The 16,689-nt window shown below is 35.3% G+C and overlaps 1 protein-coding gene across 1 annotated transcript; it reads right to left on the reverse strand.

Moving 5' to 3' along the window:
- Positions 1 to 1,871: 1,871 nt before the first annotated feature.
- Positions 1,872 to 9,187, reverse strand: LOC112288594 (RNA polymerase II C-terminal domain phosphatase-like 1). Its single transcript, XM_024532920.3, has 17 exons — positions 8,825 to 9,187; positions 7,667 to 8,146; positions 7,279 to 7,489; positions 6,913 to 7,070; positions 6,734 to 6,804; positions 6,428 to 6,533; positions 6,103 to 6,204; positions 5,188 to 5,844; positions 4,990 to 5,038; positions 4,710 to 4,843; positions 4,486 to 4,539; positions 4,237 to 4,333; positions 3,785 to 4,020; positions 3,492 to 3,572; positions 3,275 to 3,340; positions 3,043 to 3,113; positions 1,872 to 2,736 (listed from the first exon to the last, which is right to left on the reverse strand). Exons 1-17 carry the CDS (start codon positions 9,173 to 9,175, stop codon positions 2,613 to 2,615), a joined length of 3,048 nt encoding a protein of 1,015 aa, XP_024388688.1. The 5' UTR covers positions 9,176 to 9,187; the 3' UTR covers positions 1,872 to 2,612.
- Positions 9,188 to 16,689: the final 7,502 nt, after the last annotated feature.

Here is a 16,689-nt window from a genome sequence, read left to right on the forward strand (position 1 = left end):
ATTTTAAGAGTCAAGTATTGTATGAAAAATGTAATATATTTGTATTACAAGAAAAATGAAGACTTAGCAAAAGATGATATTTATAGACTTCTATACAGAAAACCTTTTTAGATGCCTTCAGTAGACAAAGACAAGATGACTGAGGCCAACAAAAAAGAAGTTATAGGCTACTATGAGTTAGAAGTGGTTTTAAGTGCCACTTGTTTTCATACAAGAGAACAATCATTCTTATATTAGATAATAAATGTTCTTATAGAATATTATCAAGTCATACAACAAATTGAGATTTTTCAACAAGTTAGATATGAAATGTAGCAAGGTGCTTTACAATAACAAGCTAACATCTATATACATAAATGGTGCAACTACCCTTTATATGGTAGGCAATCAACTTATTGAAAACTTCTAGCAAAAAATGATTGCAAATATTTTAGTTATAAATAAAACAATCCAAATGATAGATTGATGCCCAATAAAAATTGTAAGACTAGTTCTCTCCAATTAACTTAGTACAATGTCTACTAGTTTGAAATTTTAATTTAAATAGTGTATTAACTTGGCTAAAAATAAAAAATTATTTCAAATAAACAAACAAAAAACACTTTATTTCCAAATTATCAATAAAATAATTATTTTTAATAGCAAAGAAATTTAATTTAAATTCATGTCTATATTGAATGAAATATTGTATATTGGTTGTCTAAAACCAGGCCAAACTTCTTTTTTTAAATATTATGCTAATTTATTTGATAATACTTTTAAATATTACATAATACTCAGTAGAATCCTCAAATGTAGATCTTCAAGTAATAAATACACAAGTTAAGTTCTTAAATCGTGCTTTTATTTTAAATACTTTTGAAATGAACAAAAATGAAGTCTAAATATATCATATAATATTTAATTGGATATTATTTTTATTTTAGAATATAATTATATTATTGGAATAATGTAATAAAAATAAAATATGTATTTGTTGTGGATAATTTTAACTAATACTATATAGATTAGTATACAATATAAAATGTTGTGTTGAATTTAATACTCTCACCATTACATATGCTTCCATACAAGGTCAATACATACTATACCAAAGTTGTTGAAAATAATCTTAATCGGTTCTTCAAGGCCAGAATTATCAAAATATTACATTATTATTTATTAATTTTCAACTGAAATATATTTATGTAAAATATTAAATAAATAAATAAATAAATAATGGAGAGGTTTTATTTTTTATGCAAAAATTATAAAATTAGAAATATTACATAAAACACTATCTTTTCTGGTTTTTCAAATTTAAAAGTTAATTACATGAATCATAAGTTCTTTAAAAAACACTACTGAAATATAAATTTTAAACATATCTTACCAGAGTAAAAATAAAAACATGATTACATATTACATCATTAGACTTTTCATGTAAATTTTTCAAGTCTTCAAACTTTAATGCCTTTTCCCTGGTAATAGCTTAATAATGTAAATATAATACTTATACTCGTCAGACTTTGTGAAATAAAACACCTCAATTTCTAATGTAAGCTCGTTGTGGATGTACAGGAAGCAGGCAATCAAGTCGTTGGCCATAAATAGAGCTATCATCATGTTTATTTTTTTAGGATATAGAATGAAATAGATTAAAAAGTAGAGTAAGAATGTATAAACTTAGAGGAAACATTTCCATGGCACACAATGGATGCAAAAGAGAAAAACATACCAATTATCAAAAGTGGGAAAAATAAAAACGGACGAACAAACAATTACGAAAAAATCAGTTACAAGCAAACGAGCAGGAAAGAACTCTGTTTCACCTTTCTCAAGAGTATTGTCAATATAAACACGATACTTAGCAACGCACTTTCCAAATAAAGTTCAAGACAAAATTCGACACATGTTTACAAAACAGAATTGTTGGAAATGTTCACATGGTCATTAAGAAGATGAGCATTGCAACAATGCCAAAACTCATCTCAAAATAAACGTCCTCTAGTGGTGTACCCAACAAGTCCGCAAAAATTATGCCACAAGTGGTGGACTAGATCTCTAAAGGTGCGGATTTGTCCCGAACTTCAGGGTTGACGTCAACTTCAGACCAAAAGGGAGAAGAATATTGTCTGGCCACAACCGCTTTCAGGTCAAGACATGGACCCTGGGTAGAATATGGGCATGCTCTTGCTCGAACACCTCTCTTTGATCACCTTAAACAACGCAGTTTTCTTCTTTCACCAGAAGACAACACCGGGAGAGTAAAATAAGCGTTCTTCGAGGACAGGATCCAGCACCAAGTACTTGTGTTTTGAGCATCCGCCAAATGCTAATACAATATACACTACAGTGCAAGCCAGAACGGCATGAGAGCAACCAGCATATGACCCAAAAATTGGTAAACCTACTTCCTAGGCCAGAATTCGGCACCAGTGGTTTCAGGACCAGACGTGGAAGAACTAGCCCAAATCAGTGTGAAGAGCAAGAAGAATTACTCTACGTTAGTAGCTGAACGTAATCACACAAGATGTGCCAGTCATGCACCACATGCTCCAGTCGACTTTTCTTCCATATGTTGATCCAGGGTTTGGTACACGTAGCTTGTCAATCCATCGGACTATTCCAGTTCATAGCACCGGTGAAAGGTTCCTTGCATGTCTTGACCTAACCCCACGCACAGGAGGTAGACTGGATGCAACACCACGGTCTTTAAATGATTCCGTTCGCAGTCGCTTACTACTCCCTGGTGACCTGTACAATATGCACAATATCGAAGTCAGTACAAGACTGCATATCATCTCACTTAAAGCTTAACAAGCGAGTGTTCCAGATACTTGAAACCTGAAATTTAGATGAAGCGCGTGATTACATGAAGAATGAATATATTCAAACGAAAGATTCAGATGTTGAATGATTGTACTCTTAAAAGGTTGATGTTGAATCATAGCTCAACACTCCTCAAAGTTAGAAATGAGACGCATTACCAATATGTTAACGTAAATACAATTTGAAATGATTTGAGTGCCTGCTAAAACTCGTTAAAAAGAGAAATCTGACCTTGGTGGCCCATTCCCTCGCTTATGCGGCCGTAGAGACATTTCCACCTGAATATAAGCTTCTTTTGCAGCCTGAGTAAAAACACAACAAAAACTTTCCACATGAGAAAACTATCAGATGAATACATTGCATAAAATTTATTTCAATTTAAGAAGTACCCTATTTGGTATGTAGATCCAGCGAATGTGCTGGACTAGGATCTAAGAGTGGGCTTCGAAAGATATGAAATTACTTGTTGCTTGGCGTCATCCCAAGAAGGTCCACTACCTCTACCCAACGTTCGTCCACCAACCTCGACCTGTCACATCAAACCAATTAGGTTCTTGAAATTTACTCTAAAAGTAGCCACATCATTCAAGCGAAGAAACCAGAATGGATAAATTTTCAGACTACGAACAATATGCTGTTCTATTCATTAAAACCAACGCACTGCTAGTTCTAGTCCGTACCTGACAACGAAATATTTGTCGCTGCCCAACTCCAGTTGATGGAAGTGCTTTGAATTGAATATTAATTGCCTCTCTAGTACACTGCAATTGCATAAAACAACCATTCGATACATGTAAAATTCTTAATGCTGCTAAAAATATCCGGTACTTTATTTGCGCGATGAATTCCAAAGCCTTAACTACTATGTGTATGAGATGAAAACAAAATTATCATCCATTGGTCAGAAGCTGGAAAGCGCATGTATGATTCGATATAAAGCATACACTAGATAGAAGTACAGTCGAAGGCTTACCAATTCCTTAAGAGCTCCAACATGATTATATGGCAACGGTTCCTCATTTGAGTGATAGCCGCCCATGGAAACATGTCCCGAAGTGCTTGCAACTGGACTATCATCATCCCTAGGCAAAGGTGCGAGACCAGCCGACAAACGAGGATCCCTAGGACCACGTGTCACTCGAACCTCTTTAACTGGTTCTGGCAACACAGTGGTAGAAGGTGCTGAAACTGATCCCCCAGTGGCCTTGGCTGTAGAGAGGGAATATAACATATGGTCAAATAGGTCCGATAACAACTCCACAATATTATTATAAGACACTGAAACAATTAATGAATTAAAAATCTATACCCAAAAACGGTGGAAACAAATTCAAGATAGAACAGTTTAAACGATCAATCGAACACAGAAATCTGCCTTAAATTGTTACCATCTAATTGAGATATTACTTAAAGTGAAATACTTACTTGCTAAATACAGTAATGCTGACTCTGCAGCATTATACTTGGCTTCTTTCCTGGTCCTCCCTACGCCTTCTCCCACTTTTTCACCACCAAACATAACCTGGTATGGGTAGTATACAATGGTTTCATGAGCAAACTCCAACCACAACTCATACCATTAACTTCATTCAAGCCAGCTACATTGCTCAAATAAAAGCGTTTCGTGGTATACTACTGAAGTAGCTGTAATCAGGAAAGGTGAACCAGCGGCACCTCAACAGCAACTCCAGAATGGGTTGAACTCCTTATATCTGTGCGATATTGTACCTGACAACTCCCGCCATTAACAACGCGTGAAGTGAGTAATATGTACTAAAATGCTTGCATACTTCAGCAGAAACGTTAATAATCAACAGCAGCCTTAACTGAAAGCAAAACTCATGAATGAAGGATACAGAGCATGAACATATGTAAAGAGAAAAAATAGTAGGACTCACAGTTCGTTTAACTTTTTGCCCTATCTCATGTAACGCGCTGATAGCATTAACAGCAGGAAATGGCCCCGCTCGAGGTGTTTTAAATGGTTCCCTTAAGATTACTCGTGTGGAAATATTTGCTGCACCATCTTCATCTGCCAATCACCAGGAATAACTCAGAAAGAGCGCACATTACCAGAATGCAAAACACAGAAAAGGGAATTTTACAAGCACATAGCACCTCCATAAAAGGATTGGATGGTTCTTGTAGAGACGAAGTTCGATAAATCTGCAAGTATACCTGAAAAGGCAGAATCGTCATGTTGCGATCTGGCCTCTCCAAAAAAACCCTGCACAGTCACCAACGCAACAATAGCAATAAGAAAAATTTGCAGGCATCCAACTTTCTCAATTAATCTCTGATGAGAACAATGCAAAATGAAATAATCTGCTGGACACCATACACAACCTCGACTCTGTTTTAGATATCTGATTTCACCTCTTCCTGATCACGTTGTCTTCTTGCTGCTTCTCTTATCAGCTGCTGTTCACGAATGTAAGGATTTTCAAATCCAGGCGGTCCAGAACGATCAAAAGAAGGAGACTCTGGCTCCACAACCAACTCCGGAGATATTCGACTTGGTCGACGAGGGCTCATCTCTTCTTCAATACCAAGCCACCCTCCTCCAGGAGGTAAAGCGGGAATAATTTGCGTTGGTAATGGTGCAGGAGGTGCAGGTGGCTTGCTTGCGTCCATACCGTGCTGTAATATGAGTAATCGCCTACGAGTATCTGGATCAATATCTGTCTCTGGAACCTCTCCTTCTTCTCTACCTGGGGATCCCTGAATAGCACCTTCTAATAACCTAGTTTGAACAGGACCTACGTGTCTTCTAGGAACACCTGTAGGATAGAGACCGTTATCGGCACTTGATAGATATGCAATACTGTCAGCTGGAAGATACAGTAAAGAATCCACTTGAGAAGGGTCCCCTATGAACGGAGGACGAGGTCGGCCAGTAGAATCTGAAACCAAAAGGTGAGACTGCTGCTGCTGTTGATGCTGCTGTAAAGGTTGTTGTATTGGTTGCTTGAGTGCCAATCTTAAGTCGTCATCCATGGAGTAACTTTGGGTGTGGGATAACCCATTAGTGCTCTGTCAGCGTGAAAAACATTAGTACAGTCACACAGCAAGGAACAAGTGCCTGACGTCATTCAGTTTAAAATTTTGACTGCTCTCCCATGACATTAGCTGTGAGATTTTCAGAATACCATAACACAGTATATTACTATCACCAACATAATAATCTACTGTTCAAAGAAAACATCGTACACAGAAATGCTGAACACAGCACATGTTCCTAACAAACAACACGCTGATTAATAAAGTAAAGATAATGTCACAAAGACTCACTGGTGTTTTCAGGTTCATCCCAACTTCCGCATTGGCCATTCCATCGCCAAAGTCCCGAACACCATTGGCTGTAGAATTTGGCAGTAGTTCTTCCTGCATCACCTGTATAAGAGCATACAAATTTCTTAGGAAGCACATTTACAAATAACTACAGTGTAATATTCCCCAAATTACATGAGCAACAAAAAACAAAAGAAAACTCTTTTAAAGTTCAAGCAACAGAGCCTGTTCATTGAAAGAGCTTGATGAGATATTTCACAAAGCTTGCAGCACAAACATTGGATTCAAACTGAATTACAATGGAAATTGAAAGTTTATTTCGCACCTCAGGAACTATGTAATTGCTCACGTCAGGAGCCTTGGGCAAAGAGTGGACCTCTGTATCGAACTTTACTTCCAACATCTGCTGCGTCAGAGTCTCATCCAACTCCCTGACACAAATATAAATGGTCCAAATCCATAAACATTCTCCTCCAAATAAATGTAGACCATTACAAGTAATTCAGGTGAACACATTGTACTTTTGTTTAAATTAGAAGTACCATGTTAGAACACACAAAAAACTTGGTGCCGAAAAGAGATCGTAGGACGGTGAGTACGTCACTTTCATGAAGCCCAGGGTAACACTTACTTGAAAAAATAGCCTCGAACGTTACAGGCTATATTCCTTGCGATGCACAGAGGTGGCAGTTCCTTCATGCTCTGTTGAATAAAAATGTTAGTTTCAAACAGAAAAGGGAAAGAGGAAGAGGAAGAAGAATTAAAAGCATGATTAGTACAAGTGAAAAACAATATATAATCTAGCCTGACCTCCCCTTTAGGATCCGTGTAAGGCATAAATGCTTGGACTTCATGCACGCGAGGTTGATCCGTTTTTTCCCAAACAGGCAACCGATCATCAAGCACCATTGCCATCTTCGGATGACAGCAGTGACGAGGGAAACAGTCTTTAAGCGCTTTTTTCGCATCTGAAACGAGAGCAAAAGGAATTTCTGTCAAGCACAAATGTGCCAGTCCTCCATGACAACCGCCACTTTTGTCTGATACGTAAGTCGTGGGCAACCGGATAAGCCAAGGACTCCAATATCCAAACACAAGATATTAGAATAATACTAAAGAAACAGTGAAAATCTAGAAGGAATTCTTGACACACAAGGCAAGGAAAAGAAGTCATACCAGACTTCACACAAGTGACCCGCTCATTCAACTCTCGCGGATTTATGAGTCGAGCATCGGGGTCCAACAAACGCCACATTTCCAAAGCATAATCCCTCTCTGACATGGTACAAATAAAAGCTTCAAATCGCTTGCGACCTTTTGCCAACAAATAGACCTTCAACTCCTCCCAACTTGGTCTCAACCTCACCAACACACTCGTATCCCTCACCTGCACAGACCATTAACAAGTTAGGCAGTCTAGCTTTCTAATCCAGAAATAATTGTTATGATTAAACTAACTGTATACATAGTTATGCCCAAGATGGTTGGAGGTCTTAAATATGTCAATAAGGATTCAACAAATTCTACTGTAAGAAAAGTGAAAAAAGATGGTCATTGGTCGTACTGCTGGATTGATCCGTGTAAGAATAATATTTCGTTCCGGCAGCCGAACGATGGGCCGAATGAGGGGAATCGCCCCATCTGCTACAGGTGGAACCACCTCTGACTGGGCTTTGTACAGTTTTCCATTGTCGAACACTTGATCTGTCTTGATGTACTGCTCTAACACAGCCTTATCTTCCTGAAACCGTTTGAGTGATGCAGCCAAAACAGGATCCTCTCTATTGACCAACCGACGATTTAAAGCGTCAATCCTATCATCGAAAGTCTTCAAGGTATTAGCTACGATGAGAGTCTCATCGAGGTCGAGTACCATGGCCAGGCAGCGTAGATTAAGCATAACAAGGCAGGAATCGTACATTCCTTCAACAACAACAAATCCCCAGAAGCAGGCGTCTTTTCTGCCTTCTAATATTTGTTTCTGTGATGGAAGCATGGCCACCAAGTGTAATTGAAAACCACCATTGAGCGAAGCTATCGCTGTCTGCAATTATCAAAGTAAAACCACAGTAGTTAGATTATGTTTTGTTCTTGAACCGCATTCAACAGCATGGGCAAACATCGGGTCAGCAATGAATTACGAAGAAGCTTGGTTTTAGCACTGTTTTAGAATGGAGTCGATGAAGATGCAAACTCCACATTCAAAGGTCTGAATTAGAAGACATTGACAGAGATAAGACCGCTTGTACAACACCACTTTTAAGTAGAGTATGACAAGAAAGAAACATGACGGAACTGTCTACAGGTCAGACATGGATTGATGCAGGCCCGTTTCAATCTACGCAGTGACAACGACTATAGCGCTACTGGAAGTGAAGCGGTTGAGGATTAATAAACGAACGATACATGGGTACTGAAAAAGATTAAAGAAATGCAATGAAGTGCACGAAGTGTACAGATTCCACCAATCCATGGACCGAAATCAAAGCCCTATAGTAGTAATACATGGACGAAGTGTGGGATGATAAAAAACTTGGCAACGAATCACGGTGTGCAACAAGTCATTTCAGAGGAAGAATAGACAACCATGAAATACGCAAACCATGCGTCAACACATACGCTCACGACCAAGTAAGACATGATGAATAGCACGAGAATTAGATATACAAAAACAAGACGGTATCATGCATTAGGTGGACAAGACTGCCCGTGAACGAAGTACCTTGTTTTCGTGGAGACAAGAAAGGTGCAAGGCTTGGAGCGCAGATAGATCTGTAGCTTGCTGACTGTAAGAGGGCGCCAGCTTGAACGCTACCCCAGGAGATATGGTGTGAAGTACTAGCAGCGGCATGCATCTTTCACTTGAAGTAGAGAAGGAGGTGATGCGAAGTTGATCCCCAAACACTTGAGACCAATAGTCATCATGAGATTGTGGAGAAAGAAGCATTTCTCCAAGACGCTCATTTTTGAGGTGCAAATTAGTAAGAAACGCATCGCTATGGCGCGCCATTGTTGGAGGGTGAGTCGGTGAATAGTTTAAGGACAGATCGGATGCCATTTCTGCAGGGAACATGCCTGGTCCTTGCAATCGAAGACAAAATTATCTTATTGCACAAATGCCGAGATCAGGTTGAACTACCTAGTGACCCTCCTTGCCATATTCTCCATCACCTCGAACCTTAGATTAAGCTCCCTCTTCTCCATGTTCTCTACTTGCGGCACTAATATCGTGTAGGAAACATGCTGTTTACAAGTGTGTCTTTTCTAGTACAAACCCAAAGGACTTGATTATCATCATATTCCGTTCACCGTCGCTGCACCTAGGGCTGCAGGACACTCCTTGCCAGACTCGATGTTTGTGAGAGCCAGCACTTGGGCACTGTACCTTTCGCTAATTCCAATCTTTCTTAAGTAAAGGTTCTTCACATCCGCATAGCTCGACTCGGCGCCAGAGTTGCCAAAAGCGGTATCTCTGGATAGCAGAAATTGAGGAAATGTTTGTCTTCAGTTCTCGTGCTTGTCCGAGCTGCACCCAAAAACCAATTAACATAAATTTCGAAACCGGATCTCCGCAGAAAGTGGTTCCCCTATGCTTCAATTCGATGACCACCCCAACCGAAATCGGCAGTTCGAGCACCACTAAAGAATCGAGCCTTCACCGCGAGACAGCCAAACTGTTCTCGGGAAGACAAGAGAACCGAAGCCGGTGTGAAAAGGTTAGATGAAGGTGCCGCAGAATCGGGGAGTTTCGTGTTTTTCCGCAAAGAAATTGAGTTGGCTTTTCGGAAGCAAAACTTGTCCGGGACGAACAAGGTCTCATGTCACCAATGTGTGAGTGAAAATCCTTCCCCTACTTCTGCTGGTGATGATAACCAGATTGTTCCAAACTTTTAGGCCGGGTATCGCACTGGTATTGAACTCTGTTCAGTTCTTCGACGGGTTGCGTAAGTGGGCCGTAGGATGAGTTCGGGAACTAAGGGAGGATGGAGGAGGACGAAGCAGGTTCTTCGCTGTTCACACTCAGCATCTCCTTTTCTGAGTCACTCAGAATGGTCGCAAATCTATGGCACGGTTGAGGAAACGTATGGCATAGTGGAACGCATGGACATGCACAATGCTCTACGTTTCGTAGAACTGCCGATGCTGATGGATCTCAACATGCAACGCAAACCAGATCCCAGAGGAAGACAGACAGAGAGAGAAAGTGGTGGTGACGGCGGCCAGCAATCCCTTGGACAGTTAGAAAGCTTCTCGTCCGGGCCAGAGGTGTGGCAACTCTCTTTACAACCGCTTTGAATATCTCCTCCTGTTCTCAAATGCACAGACTCGCCCTGCAAAATCCTCGACTGCAACGGTTCTCCAGAACGGTTTCATACAAACACTACAATTCTCAATTCTGGGGTGACGGAGGAAACACCAGCCTCGAATCCCATCCAAAATGTACGCGTCAATCTCAGACTCCGATCACTTTCAAATCTCAAATCATGAAGACCTCACGCACTTGCCAACACAGCATGTCTCACTAAGCCTCTTGACGAAGAAAAGGAGTATGCTTGAGAGCTCTGCGCTTCACATCCGCTTCAACACGCATGAGAAGCACAACAAGCTAGGGCAGAGAAAGGGCACTGGGACTAAGTTCACGGGTGTGCGATGCCGATTAAGCTTGAGGGGGGGGGGTAACAAAAGAATAAACACTATCAACTAGGGTTCGATAATCGGATAAACGGGGGTAACACCATCATGGTCATTGCGGTACAATTCGGGATCGACACAAGAGCCAGAGCGGGCGACAGCAGCCAGTCGCAGGGGGGAGGGGGAATGGAAAATAGCAACGCACGCGACGTGCTGCAATAAAAACTTTCAAAGTTACTCCACCACGCAACTCCTTGACACAAGAAACGCGACCCCGTGCAAGCGCAATTAACAGACGCAGCGGGGGGTGGGCTGCCGCGAGACAGGGGAAGAGGGCCGGGGCTATGGCCTGCGCCAGAAACAAGCACCGCGAAGAAGCTCGATTGATGAAAATGCGGTGGTCCACCTTTGATGCACAGTGAGTGTGGCGGGTTGCGACCTCAGCGACGAAGAATACACACCACACTGCAATGAAACTAGGGTTTTATGACCCTCATGGCTCAGCTACTCCCCGCCCCGCACACCACCTCCACGCCTCTCGCTTCCACCCAATTCCTAGATCTCTTATGCAATATTCGTAGATTTCTCTCCCGCCCGCCTTTCATCTTCGTTCTCGCTATACTTACCATATCTACGATTTCATCATCTTAAAATATCGATGACATGGATTTTCGAGTGGAGGAATTCCTAGATTGTTGAGGAAATGAAAGGGGATTCTAACAGTGTACATGTCCATCTGTTGCGTACTAGTATTTCTTCTTGACCATATTAATTTTGATCAAAATTAAAGTAAAATGTAGTCATGTATTTGTATTCATTTTATTTTGTAGTAAAATCTATACATGCTTAAAAAATTTGATTAAATTTTAATTTAATAGACTAGTGTTGTAACAAAAGTATTGTTGAATATAGTAATGGGTGGATCAATTTGGAAATTGTATTGTCTTTCTTTCTTCTGAAAATAAATATAATTTTGAACCACATGTTAACTGTATGCTTGTTGTATGACAAACCATTATATATATATATATATATATATATATATATATAATTACAAATAGTGTGTGCATGTGTGTGGACATGTATGTATATATACACTATTTGTAACAGTAAAATTAGCTATTCTAATTAGATTTGTGCATGGGTATTCATTCTTATATGCACATATGTACATGCATATATTTGTGAGAATATACATACATTTGTATAACTAGGAAGGATATGTTTTGTGTAGGACGCAACTATTGAAGTAGTGAACAAAGGGATATACATTAAAATAATGATATAACATTATTTACTACAATTGCAAATTTTCACTTTTATTACATGTAATACTGATTTGAGTTTGCAATGTATGTTGACATAGGAGAGGAATACCAACCAGAGTTTTTGTGAAAGTTCGTAAAAGACGCCTTCAAATTCCAACTAAGAATAAAATGTACAAAATGAGAGATGTTGTGTATACAAACAACAATAAATTTATGTGTAAATTAAATGTTACTTGATGTAATATTACTAAAAAATATCTTTTTTCAAAATTTTAAAAGTTTCAACGTCTAAGAATCAAAAAAATTAAAACGTTTCTTTTTCTTTTAAAGATATTGTACATTATAATATGTTGAATTTTTTATGTTTTATGAAGTGATTTTCTGTTATGATTTAATTTACACATAAATTTTCTGTTATGATCCAACTCAGATAAATACAAATTTTTAAATATAATTATACTTTTTCAGTATCATAGATTTTTCAAAAAGAAAATCACTGATCAATTTGTAAATATTATTTTTCACAATATGATTATTTTTTAGTTTTGGGTATTTTCATTTGGTTTTTCATGTATTAAAAAAAAATTCTTCATGTTATAATTTAATGGGTCCTCTTCTTTGCACTCTTTCGTGCTTATACTTCCCATGTATTTCCTCCATTTCTCATCTCTTTAATTTCTTTTGCCTTGTTATTGCCTCTAGATCATTTTTTTTTCATGCATTTGTTTGTTTAGTTGCATATATATATATATATATATAGATTTTTACAATACAATATAAGTATAGAAATAACATAATATATAATGAGATTTTTAAATGAGAAAAAATATAGACTTTGTGGCATTTATTGTCTTTAGTGCAAAGATTAGATCATTTTTTAATAGTTAACAAGATATCCCTTGAGTGTTAAAATGGTGGTTTTAACATTCTTGTTTATTATTCATGCAATGAGTCTACAATCTTCTAATGTTATTGTAACATTCTACTAATGCTACTAATACTTTGTTGCAATTCTAAATTGCAAAAAGACATACAATATCATTACAACATACAAAAACTTAATTAAATTTGAAATAATTTAGATGTAAAAATAGAATAAATTATATTTTAGAACATCATTCACATTAATTGATATAATTTTAATTATATTCTTTATTAATTGATTTTTTTATTACTATATGACATATATATTATTTATTGCCAAACTTATTATAAAAAAAATTAACTTTAATTTTTACATTTGTATGTTTTTTTAAATATACTATATAACTTTCATGTATAACCAAAAAATAAAGAAAAAAAATACAAATTCAAATATAATTTTATTAATTAGATATTTTTAATGCAACCAAATATGCATATTTTTTTTGTAGAGAAGCAAACTATCATATTTGGTTTATAGTATTAGTATTTTAATTATAATATTTTGATTTGTACTAAATCATCAACTTCATAAGTATTATATTCTTTATTGTCTACCAATAATTAGACCACAGTTTAATTTGACAACCTAAATTCATTAAAATAAAGTTTTACTTCTTATTTATTAATCCTTATTATGTGTCCTTTGAGTGAAGGTAACCAAGTAGAATAATATAATTTTTATTTTTGATCATTATTTTTTTACATAGTATACAATAAATCAAAAAAGTGTTAAATTTTACAAAATAAGTATGTCTGAATATCATAAGAATATACTACAAAACTATCAATCATTTTTTTATTACTTAAGTAAATAAATCAGTGTTTATATTTTTATATATTATTTCACATCGAATCCAAATTCTTTGTCTAAGAAGATTTTTTAAACAAATATTTCAAATATTTGTATTACAATATTGATTATGTACCTATGTAATTTTGATATGGTTGGACAACTAAAAAATTAATGTTCAAGTGAACATGATTCCAATATATTGAGAGAAATTTTTTTTGAAAGAATTTTTTTTAAGTTTTTAGTAAAAGTGTCAAGGTTGTTTTTTGCACAATGATACTAATTAATGTATATTCCAAATTATCCAATAGAAAAACAAAAATCATCATAGTTGAGATATACTTCTGATTTTATATTTTGATTATTAATATATTATTTTGATATTAATTTTTATTAATATCAAAAGCTAAATTATACTATTTTAGGCATCTTCAACTTATTAATTACGTTTCTTTAAATATAAATTTAAAATTTTAGTTTTCTTTACAATATGTTTGATATTTTAATTGATACCAATTCTATGCATTAAAAAACTTATATATTCACACAAAGTTTTCAAAACAAATGCATTAGAGTTTTGACAATTTTATATAAATATGTAATATATTATTATTATTTTATTTTTTTTTATAAATTTTTAACACATGAATCAACTACAAACATATGTAAAGTCAAAACAATGTCTATGAAGCTTTTAGGAAGCATCTCTAAAAAATATTATGAAATAAATTTATTTTTACCTACTTCTCTTTAATCATATAGACAAATATTAGAATAAATATGAATGTCCATGTTATTGCCCTGTCTTTTAGAGATAAGTTCCATGAGGAATAGTCATCATATATTGAAAAAATACAAGATGCAATAAATTGTATTTGTCACATACTTTGATCTTTGTTCTCTTCAAAAATGGTTGATAGGTCTTCTTAGCCATGGATAATATCCTATAATAGGGCAAAAAGACCATCTTCTTATTTGATTGTTGTTGAAGCTTTTATAACTTTTTTTAAATAAAATATTTGAAACATTGCCAAGAGTTGTTCTTGCCTCTAATAAAAACATTAAACATTGAGAGTCTCTTCCAAATCTGTGATACCAAATACGTCATATCTTGCCATCTATTTGAAAAAGGACATGTTGTTCTTCAAGAACTTCATCCTATTTACATCATCTTGAAAGTTATAACAATCATAATATCTTGTCCGATGAGTCAACAAGTGATAGCTCTTGAATTAAATTTGTTAGTTGTTGATTCTCCATCTCCTTAGCATCATAAATATAAAAAAGTTATAAACAAAAATATAAGATAAAAATGCTACCTTTCCTAGATCTTATTTCTTTCATAGTAAAGATTTTGCTATTCTTCCTCTTAATTTCGATAGATGTCATCAAGAAAAAACCACAACCTTCTTTGTTGTATTTATAAGATTCTTTGTTAGTATCCATATACGTTCATTAATATCATATTCATACTAATGAACAAGATATTCTAATCTATTTTTCCATCACCTTGAATCTAAGACTTCTTCTACCTTAAACTCTTAATTATTATCTACTTTTATAGGAAGAGGTGGCATTTATCTTCTTCTTGAAATATTTATTGTCTTATATGGCTGAAAAAAGAGACATATAGTATACATGATGGATCTTCATAGATTTTTGTAGATATAATTGATAAGCAATAGAAATGACTTGTTTACTAATAAGAAAATTTCCAAGCTTATAATAGTCCAACTTATCACAAGGACAAATAGTCTTGATATTGCAATAAAATAGCTATACCTTGTCATTCATATTAAATTGTGGTTGTTCTTTGTAATAGGCATCTGCATTGATCTTTTGTTATTCTTGAGTTTTCTTTAACTACGCCTTCATTGTTGTATAAAGTTCTAATAAACAATTTGCCAAATCTTCTGATATAAGATTATCAACTTTTGAAAAGTCAAAAGTATCAAGTCATGGATAATAACTATAATTGGTAAAAAAAAATATTTGTTGAATAAAAAAAATATATCAAATTATTTTATGCAAACTTTGCCAATGGCAAAAAAATTGTCTACTTATGTTAATAATAATTGATGGTACACCTCAAATATTGTTTAAAAACTTTATTCACATGTTTTGTTTGACTATTAGTTTGAGGATGAAAAGCCAAAGAGAGCTTTATATCTATCTTTAAAATCTTAAAAATAATTTTCTAAAACCTTGATATAAATTGAGTCTTTCTATTTAATATAATATCCTTCAAAAATCTATAATAGCGATAGATATTATCAAGAAAAAGCTTAATCATTTTTTTACCTATGATAGATTTTGTACGTGGTATAAAATGTGCCATCTTGATAAAACAATCTACTATCACGAATATAAAATCATATGAACCTAACATTAGAAGATCTATGATAAATCCATAGAAACAAAAGACTATGATTGTTTTGGAATAGATAATGGTTGAAGAAGTCTATAAGGTCAATGATAAGGAGTTTTAGATCTTGAATAAATATCACATGATTGTACAAAGTCTTTGACTGCCTTCCAAATTTTAAGCCACCAAAAATCTTTAGATATTAGCTCCAAAATCTTGTTATATACAAAATGTCTGGTTGCTAGAAAATCATGACAAGCTTAAAGAACTTGTAAGCATGCTTTGTTTTTTGGAATGTATAACTGTTCCTTGAAGTAGAATAGATTATTCTTGAACTCCAACTTGGAAGTATCATGAGACTTAGAAGAATTATTTTTGATATCATAAATAAGAAAATCAGAAGATGTACTTGATTGAATTTGATTGACAAAGATTGAATCAATATTTAATGTTAATTTTATTGATCAAAGATGAAAATGCTCTGATTTCAAGAGAATTATTCTTTGTTGATCAAAAATTACATCTCTTTCTTTTGGTGCAAGATAAGAATCTTTAAAAAGGGCATCTAATAAACCTTGTTGCTTTTTGAGCCTATAGGTGATCTTAAA

Source organism: Physcomitrium patens, chromosome 11 (assembly GCF_059467195.1).
Source record: "Physcomitrium patens ecotype Gransden chromosome 11, ASM5946719v1, whole genome shotgun sequence".
NCBI lineage: Eukaryota > Viridiplantae > Streptophyta > Bryopsida > Funariales > Funariaceae > Physcomitrium > Physcomitrium patens.